This window comes from Sceloporus occidentalis, unplaced genomic scaffold (assembly GCF_023333645.1).
Source record: "Sceloporus occidentalis isolate IW3139 unplaced genomic scaffold, rSceOcc1.0.p SCAF_3, whole genome shotgun sequence".
NCBI lineage: Eukaryota > Metazoa > Chordata > Lepidosauria > Squamata > Phrynosomatidae > Sceloporus > Sceloporus occidentalis.
Window position 1 is genome coordinate 160,596,525 of NW_028316983.1, and position 17,418 is coordinate 160,613,942.

The 17,418-nt window shown below is 45.8% G+C and overlaps 1 protein-coding gene across 6 annotated transcripts in view; it reads right to left on the reverse strand.

Moving 5' to 3' along the window:
- The window catches only part of LOC149317012 (enoyl-CoA delta isomerase 2-like), a 63,996-nt gene that overhangs the window by 12,750 nt on the left and 33,828 nt on the right, over positions 1-17,418 (reverse strand). For 3 of the 6 annotated variants that reach the window (XM_089516671.1, XM_089516673.1, XM_089516669.1), the window contains 4 exons: positions 15,682-15,844; positions 6,492-6,590; positions 3,394-3,576; positions 384-453 (listed from right to left, as the gene is read on the reverse strand). In XM_089516671.1, the coding sequence (XP_089372797.1) occupies positions 384-453; positions 3,394-3,576; positions 6,492-6,590; positions 15,682-15,844 (515 nt within the window). Of the gene's footprint in view, positions 1-383; positions 454-3,393; positions 3,577-6,491; positions 6,591-15,681; positions 15,848-17,418 lie in introns of all 6 variants that reach the window. The other 3 variants (XM_089516670.1, XM_089516672.1, XM_089516668.1) reach the window with 1 other exon arrangement.

Consider the following 17,418-nt stretch of genomic DNA (forward strand, 5'->3'; position numbering starts at 1 on the left):
TCTGTCTTTACTATAGTCAAACCTTAGTATCCTCGGGGGAATCTGTTCTGGACCCCCCCTCCACAGATACCAAAAAATGTGGGACTTCAAGTCCCATTGTCCCTAATGGCGGACAACCTTGCTAGCATGGCTGCATACATGCTTGTCATCTATAGATGCTTTAATCTGCAGATGGCAAGCAAGCAGACTGTACTTGCACAGCTGAGCTGAGTCGCCTTGCTTCATGAACCAGCTGAAATCAGTCCAGGTTGGCGTTATGGTCATGAAGCCCCTCACCTATACTCTACAGACAAAATTCAAAATTGGAAAGGACAAGACAAAGAAAATTACCAAAAGCATACAAAATGGAGACACGTTGGTTCAGTGTTTAAAGCTCACAGTACCTGTAATAACTGTAATAACAGAGTCATCCTTTGCTGCTTCCTCAAGTGCTTCAATGATTTCATTATACATCTGCACAAAATAATGAAAAACGTAAAAACATTTAATGTTGCAAAAAGTTAGAGAAATAATACTTGTAGATAGTTGGATTTAAGACTTTACTACATGGGAAGATCAACAAGGATGACTTGGTTAATGAAGTGCTAGTGGTGGGATCCTTAGGTGGAAGTGACCATGTTCTCCTGGAGTTTGTTATACTGTGGAAAGGAGAAGCCAAGCATAGTCAGACACGCATCCTAGACTTTAGGAAAGCTGATTTCAGTAAACTTAGAGAAATACTGAGGGTAATCCCATGGTCAGGAATATTAAAAGAGAAGGGAGTTCAGGATGGATGGGAGTTTCTCAAAAGGGAGATACTGAAGGCGCAAATTAAAACAGTTCCTGTGAGAAAGAAAAATGGGAGGTGCCTCAAGAACCCAGGATGGATGACCAAGGAACCTTCAACTCAGCTAAATTTTAAACGGAACATGTATAAGAAATGGAAAAATGGGGAAATCACCAAAGAGGAATTCAAACAAATAGCTAGCATGTGTAGAGATAAGGTCAGAAATGCTAAAGCACAAAATGAACTCAGGCTTCCTAGAGAGGTTAAGAACAACAAAAGGGGCTTTTATGGATATGTCCACAGCAAAAGGAAGAAGAAGGAAATGGTAGGGCCACTGCGTGGAGAAGATGGCAAAATGCTAACAGAAGACAGAGAAAAGGCAGAATTACTCAACACTTTCTTTCCCTCAGTCTTCTCAGAAAAGGCAAAGGGTGCTCAACCTGAGGATAATGGAGCAGAGGACAGAATAGGGGAATTTCAGCACAAAATAAGTAAAGAGATAGTACAGGAATACCTGTTTAACCTAAATAAATTTAAGTCTCCAGGACGAGATGAACTACATCCAAGGGTACTAAAAGAACTGGCAAATGTAATATCGGAGCCATTGCCAATAATCTTTGAAAACTCCTGGAGAACAAGAGAAGTCTCAGCAGACTGGAGGAGGGCAAACGTTGTCCCCATCTTCAAAAAGGGAAAAAAGGAGGCTCCCAACAATTATCATCCAGTTCGTCTGACATCAATCTCAGGAAAGATTCTGGAGCAGATCATTAAAAAGAGAGTCTGTGAACATCTAGAAAGCAATGCCATAATCACAAAAAGTCAACACAGGCTTCAGAGAAAGAAGTCATGCCAGACAAATCTTATCTCGTTCTTTGATAAAGATACCAGCTTGTTAGATGAAGGGAATGCTGTGGATATAATATATCTTGATTTCAGTAAGGCCTTTGACAAAGTTCCCCATGTAATTCTTGCAAACAAGCTTGTAAAATGTGGGCTAGACAAGGCAACAGTTACATGGATTTGTAATTGGTTGACCGGGCGAACCCAAAGGGTGCTCAACAATGGCTCCTTTTCACCCTGGAGAGAAGTGACCAGTGGGGTCCCACAGGGCTCTGTCCTGGGGCCAGTACTGTTCAACATCTTTATCAATGACTTGGATGACAGAATTGGGGGCATACTTATCAAATTTGCAGATGACACCAAATTAGGAGGAATAGCTAATACTCCAGAGGACAGGATCAAAATTCAAAATGACCTGAATAGACTAGAAAGCTGGGCCACAGCTAACAAAATAAACTTCAACAGGGAGAAATGTAAGGTATTGCTCTTAGGGCGGAAAAATGAAATGCACAGATATAGGATGGGGGACACCTGGCTTAAGGAGACAACATGTGAAAGGGATCTAGGAGTCCAAGTAGACCACAAGTTGAACATGAGTCAAGAGCGCGATGCGGCAGCTAACAAGGCCAATGCGATTTTAGGCTGCATCAATAGAAGTATAGTGTCTAGATCAAGGGAAGTAATAGTGCCACTATATTCTGCTCTGGTCAGGCCCCACCTGGAATATTGTGTCCAGTTCTGGGAGCCACAATTCAAAAAGGACGTGGAAAAGCTGGAGCGTGTCGAAAGGAGGGCGACTAAAATGGTGAAGGGTCTGGAAACCATGCCCTATGAGGAACGCCTTAAGGAGCTGGGTATGTTTAGCCTGGAGAAAAGACGGTTAAGAGGTGATATGATAGCCCTATTTAAATATTTGAAGGGATGTCATATTGAGGAGGGAGCGAGCTTGTTTTCTGCTGCTCCAGAGACTAGGACCCGGAGCAATGGATGCAAGCTGCAGGAGAAGAGATTCCACCTCAACATTAGGAAGAACTTCCTGACAGTAAGGGCTGTCCGACAGTGGAACACACTCCCTTGGAGTGTAGTGGAGTCTCTCTCCTTGGAGGTCTTCAAACGGAAGCTGGGTGGCCATCTGTCGGGGATGCTTTGATTTGGATTTCCTGCATGGCAGGGGGTTGGACTGGATGGCCCTTGTGGTCTCTTCCAACTCTATGATTCTATGTTATTCAGATCCTAGAGAATACAGGGGTTTCTTTTCTTATCTGTGACAAGAATTATCCTAGGCATGCAAAGCATCACCAATACAGCAGACCGTGCTCTACTTTGTGGCTCATTCCTGCACATATGCACATACAGTCGACCCTTGCCTTATGCGGGGATCCGTTCCAGATCCCTCCGCGTAAGGCGAATTCTGCCTATGCTCAAGCCCCATTGGAAACAATGGGGCTCGTGCACGGTGGCGCCGCGGTGCGGGGTGCAACGGGCGCGCGCGCCCATTCAATTGAATGGGATGCGCCGCCCCTTCTGCCTTGTGCGCGCCCCGCGGCTTGAGCGCGTAAGCTCAAGTCTGCGTAAAGCACGCCCGTGTATGATGCAGGCGCACTGTACTTAATTTTTCATCTTATGCATAAGAAGGAGAGGTCTTGCAATGGATCAGGACTTCTACAAAAGGATTTAACAGTCTTTTAACCATGGTGAGATGTGAGCTACTGGACATTTGGATGAGCAGTATTCCCTCCCATTTTTCATGTAATCTGTTCATGATCTGTGAAATCTATTAGCTTTACCTTTTTGTTGATAGCGTTCTTCACTTTAGGGCGATTCAAAACAATCTTTGTGATGTTGTCTTTAGTAGTAACCAGCAGTGTCTCATAGTCAGATTTGCTACCAGGAGGTGTTCCGTTAGCCTCAGATGACTGAGCAGAAACCAAACTAGACACGAGTTCAATGTATTTCTGCCTGGCACTTTCCTGTAATGAGAAGCCCACCCCTTTTAATACAAAGTAGGTGACAGATTACACAGCTGCATCAAGAAACAAAATGTTAAATACAGGATAAATAGTACTTGAGTGAACTGATTCCAGATGTAAAGGATTATTGATAAGAAACATCTCTACATTTTATCCAAATCTTTTCAAGTGGCCAAAATGCAAATTTCTCTGCCATATCTGTGAGGAAAACCTATCTATCTGATATTCTCTGTTGGTAGACAGGCAATGTTAATGCTCTTAGGGCTTTTCATAATTAAGAGACAAATGGACAAAAATGCTCTGAACACGGCCATCTATTTAAACAATTTTCCACGGTAAACAGATTGGATTATAGACCATGAGGGAAATGCCAGAAGAAAAGTCTATAAGCTATAATCTTACATTTTAAAGTCCTATTGACTTCATTGCAAAGGTTTGTGGTATTCTTAACCACCACATTGTTATAAATTCTTGGTGGTTAAGCTTCTAAACTGAATTATGCATTCCCATCAGTCAGCCAGCAGGTCAAGCAATGTCTTGGTCCAGACTCATGATGGTATCAAGCTTCTATAGTTGTAACCAATAACAGCTGCAGCCTATTTTATCCAAAGAAATGCAGTTTGTGCCACTATTGCTAAGCAGAGCTTCAGTCATTACTGAACCTACAATGCAAAGATATAGCCGCGTTAGTCTGTAAAATTAGTATGTAGATTTTATAGGACCTTTAAGACTAACTGAAGGTGCTACAAGATCTCTGAACCTACAATGATACATTTTCACTACTGCTCAGAGACATTCTGGATACTTAATGCAAACTTGTATTTGAGTTATATTAAGCATAATTATGGGATGTGACTACTACAGATATTAATTAGTAGCTTATTAGAATCATTTAATAATTTTACATGAAGCAAATGCCTTGCTTTAAATCCAGTTAGAAAAATCTGAGTTGAAAAAAAGCATTATAAGAGCCCATTCCCACTGGTGGCATGACCCGCATTGGATCCTGGGTCTGCCACGGGAAAAACCCGATTTCACACTATGAAAAGGGGGCCTGTTTGGATTTGGGGTTTTCCCTTGGCATGCTTGTTGTTCCCATTGGGGAAGACAAGCAGCCATCCCTTTCCTTCTCCCTCTTCCCCTTCCAGCGATCCAGGGTGGCAGAGGCCCCATGGGTCCCTCTCCATTGCCACCCTTGGATAGCTGCCTCCTCCTCCTCCCCTCCCTTCCCCACACGTGCGCGTGTCCTCCATCCTGCATCCTCTAGGCCAGCTGCCTCTCTCTTTCTGCCCCAGCCTCCTTCTAATGTAGGCCTGCCGAGGCAGAGAAGCAGAAAGAGGCCAGACAGCAGCATCCAGGAGGAGGAGGAGGAGGAAGAGGCAGATGACCAGAGAAGAGGGCTGCCACCGCCACCATCACCGCTGCCAGACCCCAGACACCAGCAACCAGGTAGGCAGGGAGCCATTGCAGCTGCCCCTGTCATTTCCCTGTCACCCACAGCGGATGCAAATTTGCCTGTTGTTTCCATTGGGATGGATTGATTTATTTTACAATAAATCGATTCATCCCAAAAAACAGCACTTTGGAAGTGCTGTCGGGAAACTTCGGGGTTTTGGGGGTTGACCCGCGTTTTCCTCTTTGAAATCGATCTGATAAGGATCAGAATCGATTTCAAATGGGAACTAGGGTCATTTACCTTGCATCCTGCTGAGATTTTTTTCATAGTGGGAATGGGGCCTAAATGATGCAACTGCAGAACTAAACCAATGTGTTTCAAAAAAGATGTGAAGGAAGTAATTCACTTTGTATCAGCAGGGAATCTCTGCTGCTCTTGAAAGTGGTTGAAGTACAATTTCAACAGTAAAGAGAAAGGCTGCAATATCATAGCAAGATCCTTCATTATTTTCTGATGGCAAGTTCCCTATCGAAGTCACTATACAAATTAAGTTCTGGCTTTTAAATGACACTTTTAGAAGAATCATCAGTTTCTGTATGAAGGGTATTTACATGTAAGTGTGTGTGTGTGTGTGTGTGTGTGTGTGTGTATACACACAGATATACACATATACACATTCACCTCATCGTAAAAGAACTCCTGCTTGTACCATTCGTACCATTATATCATTTCCCAGTTTGAAGAAAACCAATCAAAACATGAGACTTTATATCATATAAAAAGGAACAGATTTTTTTTAAAACAACATCAAATTGTTTTGCCATAGAATACACATTTAGGAAGAATTTGTGTTTCTACAGCAGCATGTCCCATGTACCTATTTAATTTAACTGGTGAATAGACATGTCTAAGATTGTGTGGTGCGTTCATATTTATTTAAAACAAATTAACATAAACAAGTGAAAGAGGACCAACTTTCTTTGACTTTAATACTGCCTTTGCAATATTTATAGTTTACACTGTAACAGAGATTATCTCTTCAAATTGGTTTTGTAACTGTTTTTACATTAACTGGCTCTTGTGATGATTTTAATGGTCTCAATTATTGTGATGAGGTATGCTTTTTAAAAAAATCTAAATTTGCTTTTAAATATGTTAGTTGTCTTGAGTGCTAGGTTTCTACAGAAAGGTGGGATCAAAATGTAATAATAAATTTTCAAATCTTCCATTATTTTTCAGTACGATTTCCACGGATCAGGGAAGGAACTTCAGTGCCTTCAGTGTATTGTTCTTTGCCCCATCTCTGAGATTAGAAGAACCTATCTCTACACATGTATCTATACAAGAATTTAGCTCTTCTTACAGCAGCATTTTTATTCTTTTCACAGAACCAAGCATGAAGATTCATTTTTGTGCCATGCATATGCCATTTGATAGATTCAACTAATGAACATGCAAGTTTTTGAACACACAAATAGAATTAGAAATAAACTAAATATCCATGTCAAGGCATACACACCTGTGGCAAAGTACCAAGTGAATTCCACGCATCCCATTTGGCCTTGTTGACAAAGTCTAGCACACCTGGTTTTGGAATATTACATGGGCCCTCAGTAGCCTGTGTAAAGGGGGAAAAAAAACCTTTCAAATCAGTTTACACTGATTAGCTAATTAAAAAGTATTGAATTATTACAGTATCAACCTATACCACGTCTAGTCAATACTTCATAAGCAGTTTCTTGAAAATTATTATTTAAAATGGCCCATTAAAATGGCCCATATTTGAGATATCTGTATTACACTTTCTACTACAGTGTATAGGAGATTATCAAGGTCATGCAGGAAATGTGTTCAGCTGTAATTCAACTTGTTGCATACATGTACAGCCATCTCATAACATAAGTCCTCTCCTTCCCTGCTGGGCAAAGGGATACACTTCTATGAGCAAAGTACCTTGGCCATGTCATCACTTGAAGAGGAGAATATTTCAATTAGTTATACTTCACAAGCACAATTTGTATCTTTCTTTTATTTATTTTTTACCATATGCACATTTGCATATTATAATTAACAGATATGAAAACTAAACCAGCAGACATGTCCCCCACATTTCCACCAACATTCATTTCTACCCCCCCCCCCCCTTTTCTTTTTGCACTGGTCTTCAATAGTTTTCTTGTTCTTACTCTGGAAGAGAGCAAGTACAGTGGGCACCAATTTTAAGAGACTGGCACAACACTTACATACTTAACACAAGCAGGAAGCATCATATACCAGAGACCAATAACAGGGCAATGTAATCTTCACAATAAGACTTCAGCTTGTTCATATTTCAACTCTGCTCTCATTTTCCAGTGATGAAACTTAGGACAAGAGTTAGAGGATTCAGGAGTCAGAGGAATTAGGACAGTATTTGAGACCATAGTATGATTAGTAGTATGTTAGAAAAGCCACTTGGCTTTTGCCCTTGGAATATAACAAGGAACAATATGAAAAAGGCCTCAGACTTTATAGAGAATGTTTGTTCTTGACAGAAGACTGTTAACAACTCTATATAAGACACTTAATTGCTCGGCTGTAAAAACCCGGCTGTAAAGAGAGATTAAGAAAAACTGGGAGAGTTACCAGACAAGTCTACCAAAATTTGTGAATTGAGTAGGTTTAAAACAAGAATATATTTTATGCAACAGACAGCATAATTTAACCCTCATCCAGTACCCCAGAATATATTCAGAGACTAGACGTACAAGGTAGGCATTCTACAGCTTTGTCACTTAAGTTGTAAACAGCGTCCCACCATTTCATCCACTTCTGGTGTATTCCCCCTCCCTGACATTAAACAGCTGGGACAAAAATTGTCCAAATAAATCTGTTTCATTTTGCAATTTGGGTTTTTTTTTTATCCCAGACAACACTACAGATTTCAATAGTTTGATGCCATTTTGTGAAACAGGTTTTTCACAATGCAGGGGGAGAGCACTAGAATTTATTGGGGTCAGAAAATACCCCATATTATAAGCTGTGTTGGATTCCCCCCCCCCCCTTATTTTCCTCTGAGTTTTTCCCCCCTGTTTCTCAGTATTGCAGTAGAACACAGTATTTTACAGGCCCAGAGTCTGTAAAATACTGAGCAGATAGAAGCCTACCACTCTTTGACAGAGAAGATATCAGCAGAATGTACATGATGTCACAAATCAGAGGTGGACTATCAGAAGGACTGCAACTGGCCTGGGTTATGCATCAAAGTCTCAGCCTCCCCCTCTACCTAAACAAACATCTACATCAAGAAGGCAGTGTTACCTCTGCAGCAGGGCAGGAGAAGGACAGGTTACTCACCTGTAACGGTATTTCTTCCGAGTGGTCATCTGCGAATTCATACAAATGGGTTTTACTGCGCCTGCGCAGTGCTGTTCGGAAACTTCTAGAATCACTGGGCAAAGTACACTTTGCAACACTTAGAAACTTTTTGGCGGTAACCCCGCCCCCCTCCTATAAAGCCCTGGTTCCCGCTCTTTTCCCCAGTTCCAAATTTTTCCGCCAAGTAGGCGATGTCAGACAGAGCCAATGTGAGCAGGACACCGAGGGGAGGATGGGCGGGATTTGTATGAATTCGCAGATGACCACTCGAAGAAATACCGTTACAGGTGAGTAACCTGTCCTTCTTCTTCGTGGTCTCTGCGAATCATACAAATGGGTTTAGACTGACAAGCTTAGGTACAAGGAGGAGGGAGTGTCCTGAGACCAGAGCATAAGGTAAACCAAAGGTGTATTTATTGCAACAATAAAAAACTTTTGAACCAAAAAAACAGGAGTCAGTCTTTATCAGTGTCTAAACCTCAATAAGCAATAATATTGCAAGACCTGAGGAGAAGATATAAGGTCATGTACGACCCAACCAATTCATCATGTACAAACAGGCAACATATTACAGAACCTGACAGGGAACGCAAGGTCATGCGAGACCAATCCCAACACATACAACAGGATGGCAAAAGTGTATTAATTATATCACACTATAACAAACCACCTCAGAAAGACAATCAATGCAACCCTGAGACCAGCACAGCCCTCCCAAAGGCTGCATCCCTTTTGGCCCTGGTGTCCAACCTATAATGCTTTATAAACGTCAATGGTTGGGACCAGACGGCAGCCTTGCAAATCTCCCCCAAGGGGATGCCCGCAAGGAAAGCAGAAGACGCCGCAACCGCCCTAGTCGCATGCGGGCGTATTCTGGTAGGTGCCGGTCTGCCTGATAGTTCATAACAGAGATGGATGATGTTTGCCACCCATTTGGACAGTCTCTGGGATGACACCGGTAGCCCCTTCTTCGGTTCCGAGTAACATTGAAAGAGTCTTTCGGAACGGCTCGAAACCGAAGTTCTGTCAAGATAGAACGCCAAAGCCCTGCGAACGTCTAACACAGGGGTAGGCAATCTTTTTGAGCGGGGGGCCGGGTTGCTGTCCCTCAGACAACTGGAGGGCCGAAGCCAAAAAATAAAAAATTAAATAATGTTTTTAAAAAATGAAATATATAAATAAACCAGGACAAATGTAGGACAAAATTTTCAAATGGAAGACACTTTTTTTAAAAAATGGAGGACACGTGAAAAAATTTTCTGATTTTTAAAAAAAATGTTAATATAAATGCATGTTTCGGAGGCTTCTATAGACAATTGCTCCCCAAAGGCCCCGGCGGCAATCAGCGGCAGGACCGGGCTGGGGCCGGTCCCAAGGCCTCGCCGGGCCGCATCCGGCCCGCGGGCCGCAGGTTGCCTACCCCTGGTCTAACATATGTAAGCTACGTTCCTCAGCAGTGGATGGGTTCGGGGCTAGGGAAGGCAAAACAATGTCCTGACACATATGAAAAAATGACACTACCTTAGGGAGGAAGGTAATGTCGGTCCGGAGAACCACCTTGTCCTTATGGAACCGAAGGAAGGGTTCATCCCTCCGTAAAGCACACAGTTCACCCGCCCGGCGGGCAGAAGTTATGGCCACAAGGAAGGCTGTTTTCCAAGTGAGTAGCCTTAAGTCTGTTGTAGCCAAGGGTTCAAAGGGTTCAGACTGGAGGGCGGGCAATACAATGTCCAGGCTCCATGCGGGAGTCGGGGGAGAAACCTGTGGGTGGAGATTGTTACACCCTTTCAGAAAGTTCTTAACAAGAGGTTCCCTGAAAAAGGAAGGCAAGCCATCATATTGAAAAAAGGAACAAATGGCAGACAAATAACATTTCACAGACGTGAGACACAAGCCCGCGTCTACTAACGTCATCAGGAACTCCAGCACCACCGGTACCGTAACCTGGTTTGGGGAAAGGTGCTTGTCATCAAGGAAACGCAGGAACCTTCTCCACTTGAAGGCGTAGGATTTCTGGGTCGCCGGTTTCTGTGCAGCCTGGATCACCGTCCGTACCGACTGCGGGAGCGAAGTCAATGGAGTCTCCATGCCACCATCGGGAGCGAATCGATGTCTGGGTGTCGGACTCTCCCGCCCTGGACAGTGAGAAGGTCCAGTCGCGGTTCTAGCCGGAGAAACTCGTCGTTGGAGAGATGGAGCAACAACGGAAACCACGGCTGCCTCGGCCACCACGGCGTGATGAGGATCGTGTCGACGTGGTCCCGCAACATCTTGGAAACCACTCTGGTGATCAGTGGGAACGGGGGGAAAGAGTAGATTATTTCCCCAGACCAATCGAGAGCGAACGCGTCTCCGAGGGATCTCTCGTGCCGCATTCGGGAACAGAACTGGGGACAATGACTGTTGGAGGCCGTTGCGAAGAGGTCGATCAGGGGATTGCCCCACCGACAAAATAGGTCGCAGACAGTCTCCGGATGGAGTCTCCACTCGTGGCAGGTCGAGACGGTCCTGCTGAGGCGGTCCGCCAAGGTGTTCTCGTCTCCCGGCAGGTGAATTGCTTAAAGAAGGATGCCCCTCGGGATACACCAATTCCAGATTCTCAACGTGATGTCCAGGAGAGTCGTTGACTTGGTGCCTCCCTGCTTGTTGAGATAGTACATCACAGTTGTGTTGTCTGTCCTGATAAGGACCACCTTGTCTGTGATGCTGGATTCGAAGGCCCTGAGAGCTTTTTCCACGGCCAGCATTTCCAATGCATTGATGTGAAAGGTAGTCTCTAGACGGGACCACCTCTCTCTTACACAAAGGTCCAAGAGGTGAGCGCCCCAGCCCTCCATCGACGCATCCGTCGTTAAAGTCAACTGTGGCTGAGGTTGGGTGAAGGGCATGCCGCCGCAGACGTTGTGGGAGTCCAACCACCACAGTAGGGAAGCGGCAACGGGTCTCGGTACGGTGAGCCATGTGTGTGGGGGGTCCGACATGGGGTCGAAGACCGACAGGAACCACAGGGCCTCAGACGCAACCTTGCCCATGGAGTGACAAACGTAGTAGAAGCCATGTGTCCCAGGGCTACCTGGACGTCCCTGGCCATCACTCTCCTGTGGGCCCGAACGGCTTGCACCGCGACTGTCAAAGCTTGAAAGCGGTCCCAAGGAAGATATGCGGTGCAAGTGACGGAGTCGAGGACGGAGCCTATGAACCGGACCTGCTTGGTTGGGACCAGGTGGGACTTTTCCAGGTTGACGACCAATCCCAAGTTCGCCAGAAGGTCCAGTGTGAAGCTGATGGCGTCCTGAAGCTCTTCCTGCGAGGGGGCTGCCAACAGCCAGTCGTCCAGGTATGGAAAGACTCTGTAGCCTCTTTGGTGAAGGTAGGCGACCACCGGGGCCATGCACTTCGTGAAGACCCTCGGAGCCGTGGCCAGTCCGAACGGAAGGACGTTGTATTGGTACGCGGCGGAGCCGATGGCGAAGGCGAGAAATCTTCGGTGGGACTCCCGAATCCCCACATGGAAGTAAGCGTCCTTCAAGTCCACCGTTGCAAACCAAAGGTCCTGGTGAAGCAAAGGCATAATAGAAGCTAGAGTCACCATACGGAAGCGTCGGTACCGTAAAAAGGAATTGAGTCCCCTTAAGTCCAGAATGGGTCTAGTTCCACCATCTGATTTAGGTACCGTGAAGTACCTGGAAAAGAAGGCCTTGGACAGCAGGTCTGGTGGCAAAGGAGATATGGCCCCTTTTTGAAACCCTTCGTCGAGAAGGGTGTCCGAGGGGGAAGTGGTAAGAAACGCTCCGGTGGGAGGGAGGTCTTCGAACTCGAGGGTATAGCCCCTTCGGACGATGGTTAGGACCCAAGAGTCGGAAGTGATCGAGGCCCACACGGTGACATAGGGCCTGAGGATGTTCAAAAAATACGGGCAAGGCGAGACGAAGTGCGCGAGGGGACTTCACGCCCTCTTTTTAGGCTGGTCAGCATCTTGCCTTCGGGCCTTGCGATATTTGGGAGGGTAAGGCCGACGACCAGAGGAGGAAGAGGACTGGGACGGGTACCTCTGTCGCTGGGGGCCCTGCTGGTTGAACTGGCGGTCTTGATAGAATGGTCTCTGGGACTGACCTTGTTGGTGGTGCCAGGGGCGGAGCCGCTTTCGGAACGGAGCAGAGTCTGGAGCCGACATGCCGTGCTTCCTAGCTGCCGCCTTCATTCTAAACTTCCTGTTTAGCTTGTCGTCAGTGTCGGTATGGAAGAGACCCGAGTCGTCAATGGGCATTTCCTCGATCGCGGACCGAACACCCTGATTAAGGTCCGATCCGCGAAGCCAGGCATGACGTCGCAGGGCGATGGAGGCTGCCATGGCTCTGCCGGTGCACTCTGCCATGTTCCTGGAAGCTGTAATTAGCCAGCTTCCGATCGAGTGTGCCTCATCCCTGATCTCCGCCAAGGTGCATTGAGCCTCATCAGGGACATCTGGAATGATAGGGGAGATTTCCTCCATAAGGGTCTGTACATAAGCCCCCATACAGGCGGTATAGTTCACCGCCTTGACAGTCAACGCCGAAGCCGTGTATGCCTTCCTCGCGAGGGCATCTACCTTCTTGGCCTCCTTGTCCAACGGGAGGGAAGAGGTGCGTTGGGCTCCTTCAACAATAGCGGAGTTGAGGCGAGGGTGGGAAGCCAGCCAGGGGGCATTGGGGGATGACACCCTATAGAGGGACTCTATCTTGCGAGGTGGTCCCAGAAGAGAAGCAGGAGCATCCCAAGAGCGTTTGACAAGAGACTCCAAGGATGGCAAAAACGGTATCGACGGCGGGGTTTGCACTTGGCCTTGCACCCGACGCTCGATTGGATCCCTGGCCGCTTCCTCGGGATAGGCCAGCTCGATGTCCAGGGCGCGGGACATTTTAATAACGTGCTCGGCAAAGGAGCGCACGTCATCGGTCGGCGAAGCGGGATCAGGTTGATGGAGGCTCAAAGAGATGTCATCAGCCCCGTCGTCATCATCCAAAGGAACTTCGGGCTCAGGAGGAAAATCAGGCTCCGAATCGGAAGGGATGGTATGCACCACCGTCTCCGATCTGGGGTGAGTAGAAGCATGGCGCGGAGGAGAGCGAGGGCGCACTGAGGTGCAAGATGCCTTGTCTCCACGACCCCGAAGGTCTCTAGACGGGAACTTCAGCATAGCCACGTCCCTGGGAACAGCCATGGAAAATCTGTCAGACTCCGAGTCGTAGAAGTATTCGTCAGGATCGAGGTCCCTCCCTGGCGAGGGAGTCGGAGATCTTGTTCTATGGGGACGGGCCTCCTCGTCATCAAAGTGAACATCGAAAGCGGTAGCTGACGTCGATGGTTCAGCGACCGGGGGATGGCGCACCACAGCAGCGGGGATATTCCCAGCGACGGACTTCTTGTGTGGGGAGCGTCCCCTGGTGTTTCGTCGGTCAGAGGACGCCGGCCGGCGGTCCTTAGATCGCGGAGATTGGGATCGAGAGCGTGGGCGGCCCCGGGCGTCCTCCTTGTCGGTCCCGCCTTCGGAGCGGGGCTTAGGATGGCCCCGGGTGTCTTCCTTGCCGGTCCCGACCTCGGAGCGGGGTTTGGGATGGTCCTGGGACTTAGACTTCTTCGGAGCTGAGACCTCCGGAGTAGAGCTGATCGTGGACGAAGTTATCTTCTTGGAAGAAACCGAGCCCCGTGGAGCGTCAGGAGGGAAGAACGGGATCGGGCTATCAGTGACCCTTGTACCCGTCTTGGCTTGGACGCCGGTATCGGGAGTCGCAGTGGACGGGCCCGAGCCGCTCGCCTTGGTGGTCGAAGAGCGGTCCTTAGGCAATTTGCCCTCCTTGGCGGGTTTGTCACCGCCTTTGAGCCTGTCGGGGCTCGCATCCAGAGAAGCGGCCGCTCCGCGGGACTTATGGCTAGTGGTCGCCCGCTTAGAAGATGTCACCTCCTCTTGGGCAGACCTCTCCGGGTGATGGGCAGACTTGGAGGGAGCCCTGGACTTAGAGGCGCTCCGGGACCCCGAGGGAGCATGTTCGGACCTCCCGGTCTCCTGGGCGGGCAGGGCTGGTGGAGCGCTAGCCGGACTGGCCTGGGCAGGAGGCGGAGGAGCCGCGGTGGATGCAGAGGGAGCAGAAGACGGACGGGGGTCCCCCTCCCGGATCTTCCCTTGGGCAATAGCGGAGGTCAGGCGGGACTCCCGATTTTTCCTGGCCTGGGAGGACATGGACTTACATAACTGGCAAGCCTTGGCATCATGATCTCTCCCTAAGCAAAGAAGGCAGGACGAATGAGGGTCTTGGACAGGGACTTTACCCCCACAGACGTCACACTTCTTGAAGGGTGGCGACATATCCGAAGACGACGAGCCAAAAAACAGAGTCCAAATGCGTAGTCGACAGTCCGATTGGTCAAATAGGGGGGGAAATCCAAAAAGACGAAGTCCAAGACAGTCCGAGTCAAAAAACCAAGCAGTGATTCCGAAAAAGCTACGAGAGCGAAGTTCCAAACAACAGCCAAGCGCGGCGGAAAAATGGAACTGGGGAAAAGAGCAGGAACCGGGGCTTTATAGGAGGGGGGCGGGGTTACCGCCAAAAAGTTTCTAAGTGTTGCAAAGTGTACTTTGCCCAGTGATTCTAGAAGTTTCCGAACAGCACTGTGCAGGCGCAGTAAAACCCATTTGTATGATTCGCAGAGACCACGAAGAAGAAAAGAAAGTCAGCAGATAGTGTACAGTATGTGGGAAATTTGCTTACAAGGGGCACTGGCACTGTACGTCAAACCAACATGCTCCAGGTGTATATAGGGTGAGACAAATGGCACTTTATTGGGAGAAATTTTCCCAGCAAGCAATTACATTGTCATTGAGATAGAAAATTGTCCCATTATATTATTAATACTAGATCTTCCTGCAAATGGACAAAAACAGCTATTTTCCTTCAGGGTTTATGTTCATTTCCTAGGTATGGTTGTTGCTGTTGTTTTGAAGTGGAAATAACAGTGGTAGAGCTTTTTGTTGGCTTAGTTTTTTTAAGACACAGAAATAGTGCTGATTATGTTAAAAACAAAACAAAACAGGAGAGCTGACAGCTATGAAAAACAAATGTGAACATGTGTTTTTTGTCCCTGTCTGTTTGGGTATGGGGAATACACTTGATTCTGCACCCACAAACATTCCTGTGGACAAGAATGTTTTAACACCCTGCAATACACTGAAATTCTCATTGGGGTCAGAATATAGCTGGATGATGTTGAAGCAAACCTGCCAGTCATGTATACAACTGTACATTGCTCAATGAAACTATTCCAACAATCAGTTTTTAAAACAGTTTTACTTTAAACATGCAAATGATTGGTGTTACCTGTTTAAACAATGCATAAAGCTTCAGCTTTACTTCATTTCCAGGATCATCTTTCAATAGCTTCAGCTGATCCTTGGCCTTTTCAAAGTCTTCCTGGCTGAACTGCATGATAGGTTTAGTTGTATGTAACTTTACTGCAGGCAAATGAAGACCATACACAGTACTGCTGGGAAGAAAAAGAAAACAAATAAAACCAGTTAACTTGTTAAAATGATCAGCAGATGAATAAAATGCTAGCGTTGTTTATTACATGTCCAGAAGATCACAAACCATCATCAGTTAATCACTGACAAAGACTGGTTAATAAGTACAAAAACATTGCATAAGAAACCATGGCAAAAAGTCAAGGTAGTTATGCTTGTGACATAAGTAACCTTTGGACAAGATTATTTAACCCAACGTTCTATGTAAACATTAAATTATATATTTTCTTGAGATGTTACCAAACTAGAATAAAGAACACATGCAATCGTTGCTAATAAAAACAAAACACAGCTTGGTTTTTTGTAGAGTTGAACCAATGGTTAGAAAACAAAGAGCAAATCTGTTTTTTCTCAACTCTCCATCTTTGTCTTCTTCAGCTTATATATACACACACACATCATACAATTGCACACTATACTGAAATCAGCCTTCTCCAAAGCAGTGCCCTCCAAAATTGGACTTCATCTCCTTCCATCCTTGAGTACTGATCATGTTGGTAAGAGATAATGTAAGCTGTAATCCAAAATATATGGAGAGCACCATAATGGGGAAGGCTGTTTGTCTGGATTAGATTTTCCAATGAGCTTTCCTTTCAGAACCAGCAAAAAGGTGGAGTTACTGTGTTCAGTCTGCCACAAATCACTAGTTTCTACCCTCAGCACCACTACAGGACATGCTTTGGACTTCCTCCAAAATGCTGCAACATCAAAATGTACTGGATAATTTTTTATTCCAAGAACTGTCAAACTTAATATATGCAAAATTTATTGTAGGTAATCAGCCACCAGTCCAGGAATGAAATCCCAATTATTTGGGCCATTTATAAGTTCACAGACAAACTTATGATTACTAAATGTCTCTCAATACACAGTGTGGCATTTTAATCCAATTATTTTAGATGCCAACCTTAATTTAACCAGATACCTTCTACTGCCTATCAAGGTGGGATGCATAAAGTGAAATGTTGATTTCTTGAAAGCATTTATATTCAACAGTTAAAAAAACCTATAATATTAGGACAACAGTGAAGAATATCTCACATCATCTCAAAATCTACAAGGCCAAAAGATTAGAAGCCCAGAGTTAAATTTTAACAAGCATGCCCCATGATCAGGAACTATTTTATACAACATCACTATGTTTGTTTGCAATTTGAACTCTATGCACCCAACTGTACTTCCTTTCAATTTGCCTCTCTGCTCTTTGGTATTTCAGGTATAAATTCAGATAGGGTCCATGAAATTACTGGATCCTGTCCTAGGTCCAGTTGTTTGTCCTGGTCTCATATTGCTTTAAGAAGATCATGAATCTTTTGCCTTTATTTGCTAGAGGAATCTTCCTACTAGTTAACCCAAGCTGTCCTTATGTTAGTTTCCCCTCCACTCTTAGACTACTGACAGGAGAAAAAACACAGGTCACTTTTGACATGTGACAAAATAACCTACTGATTTGAATAGAACAAGCTGCCTAATATGTACATTAAAGCAAACTGCTAAACTCATCTTAAGGCAATTTATCCATTTACCAGCTTCT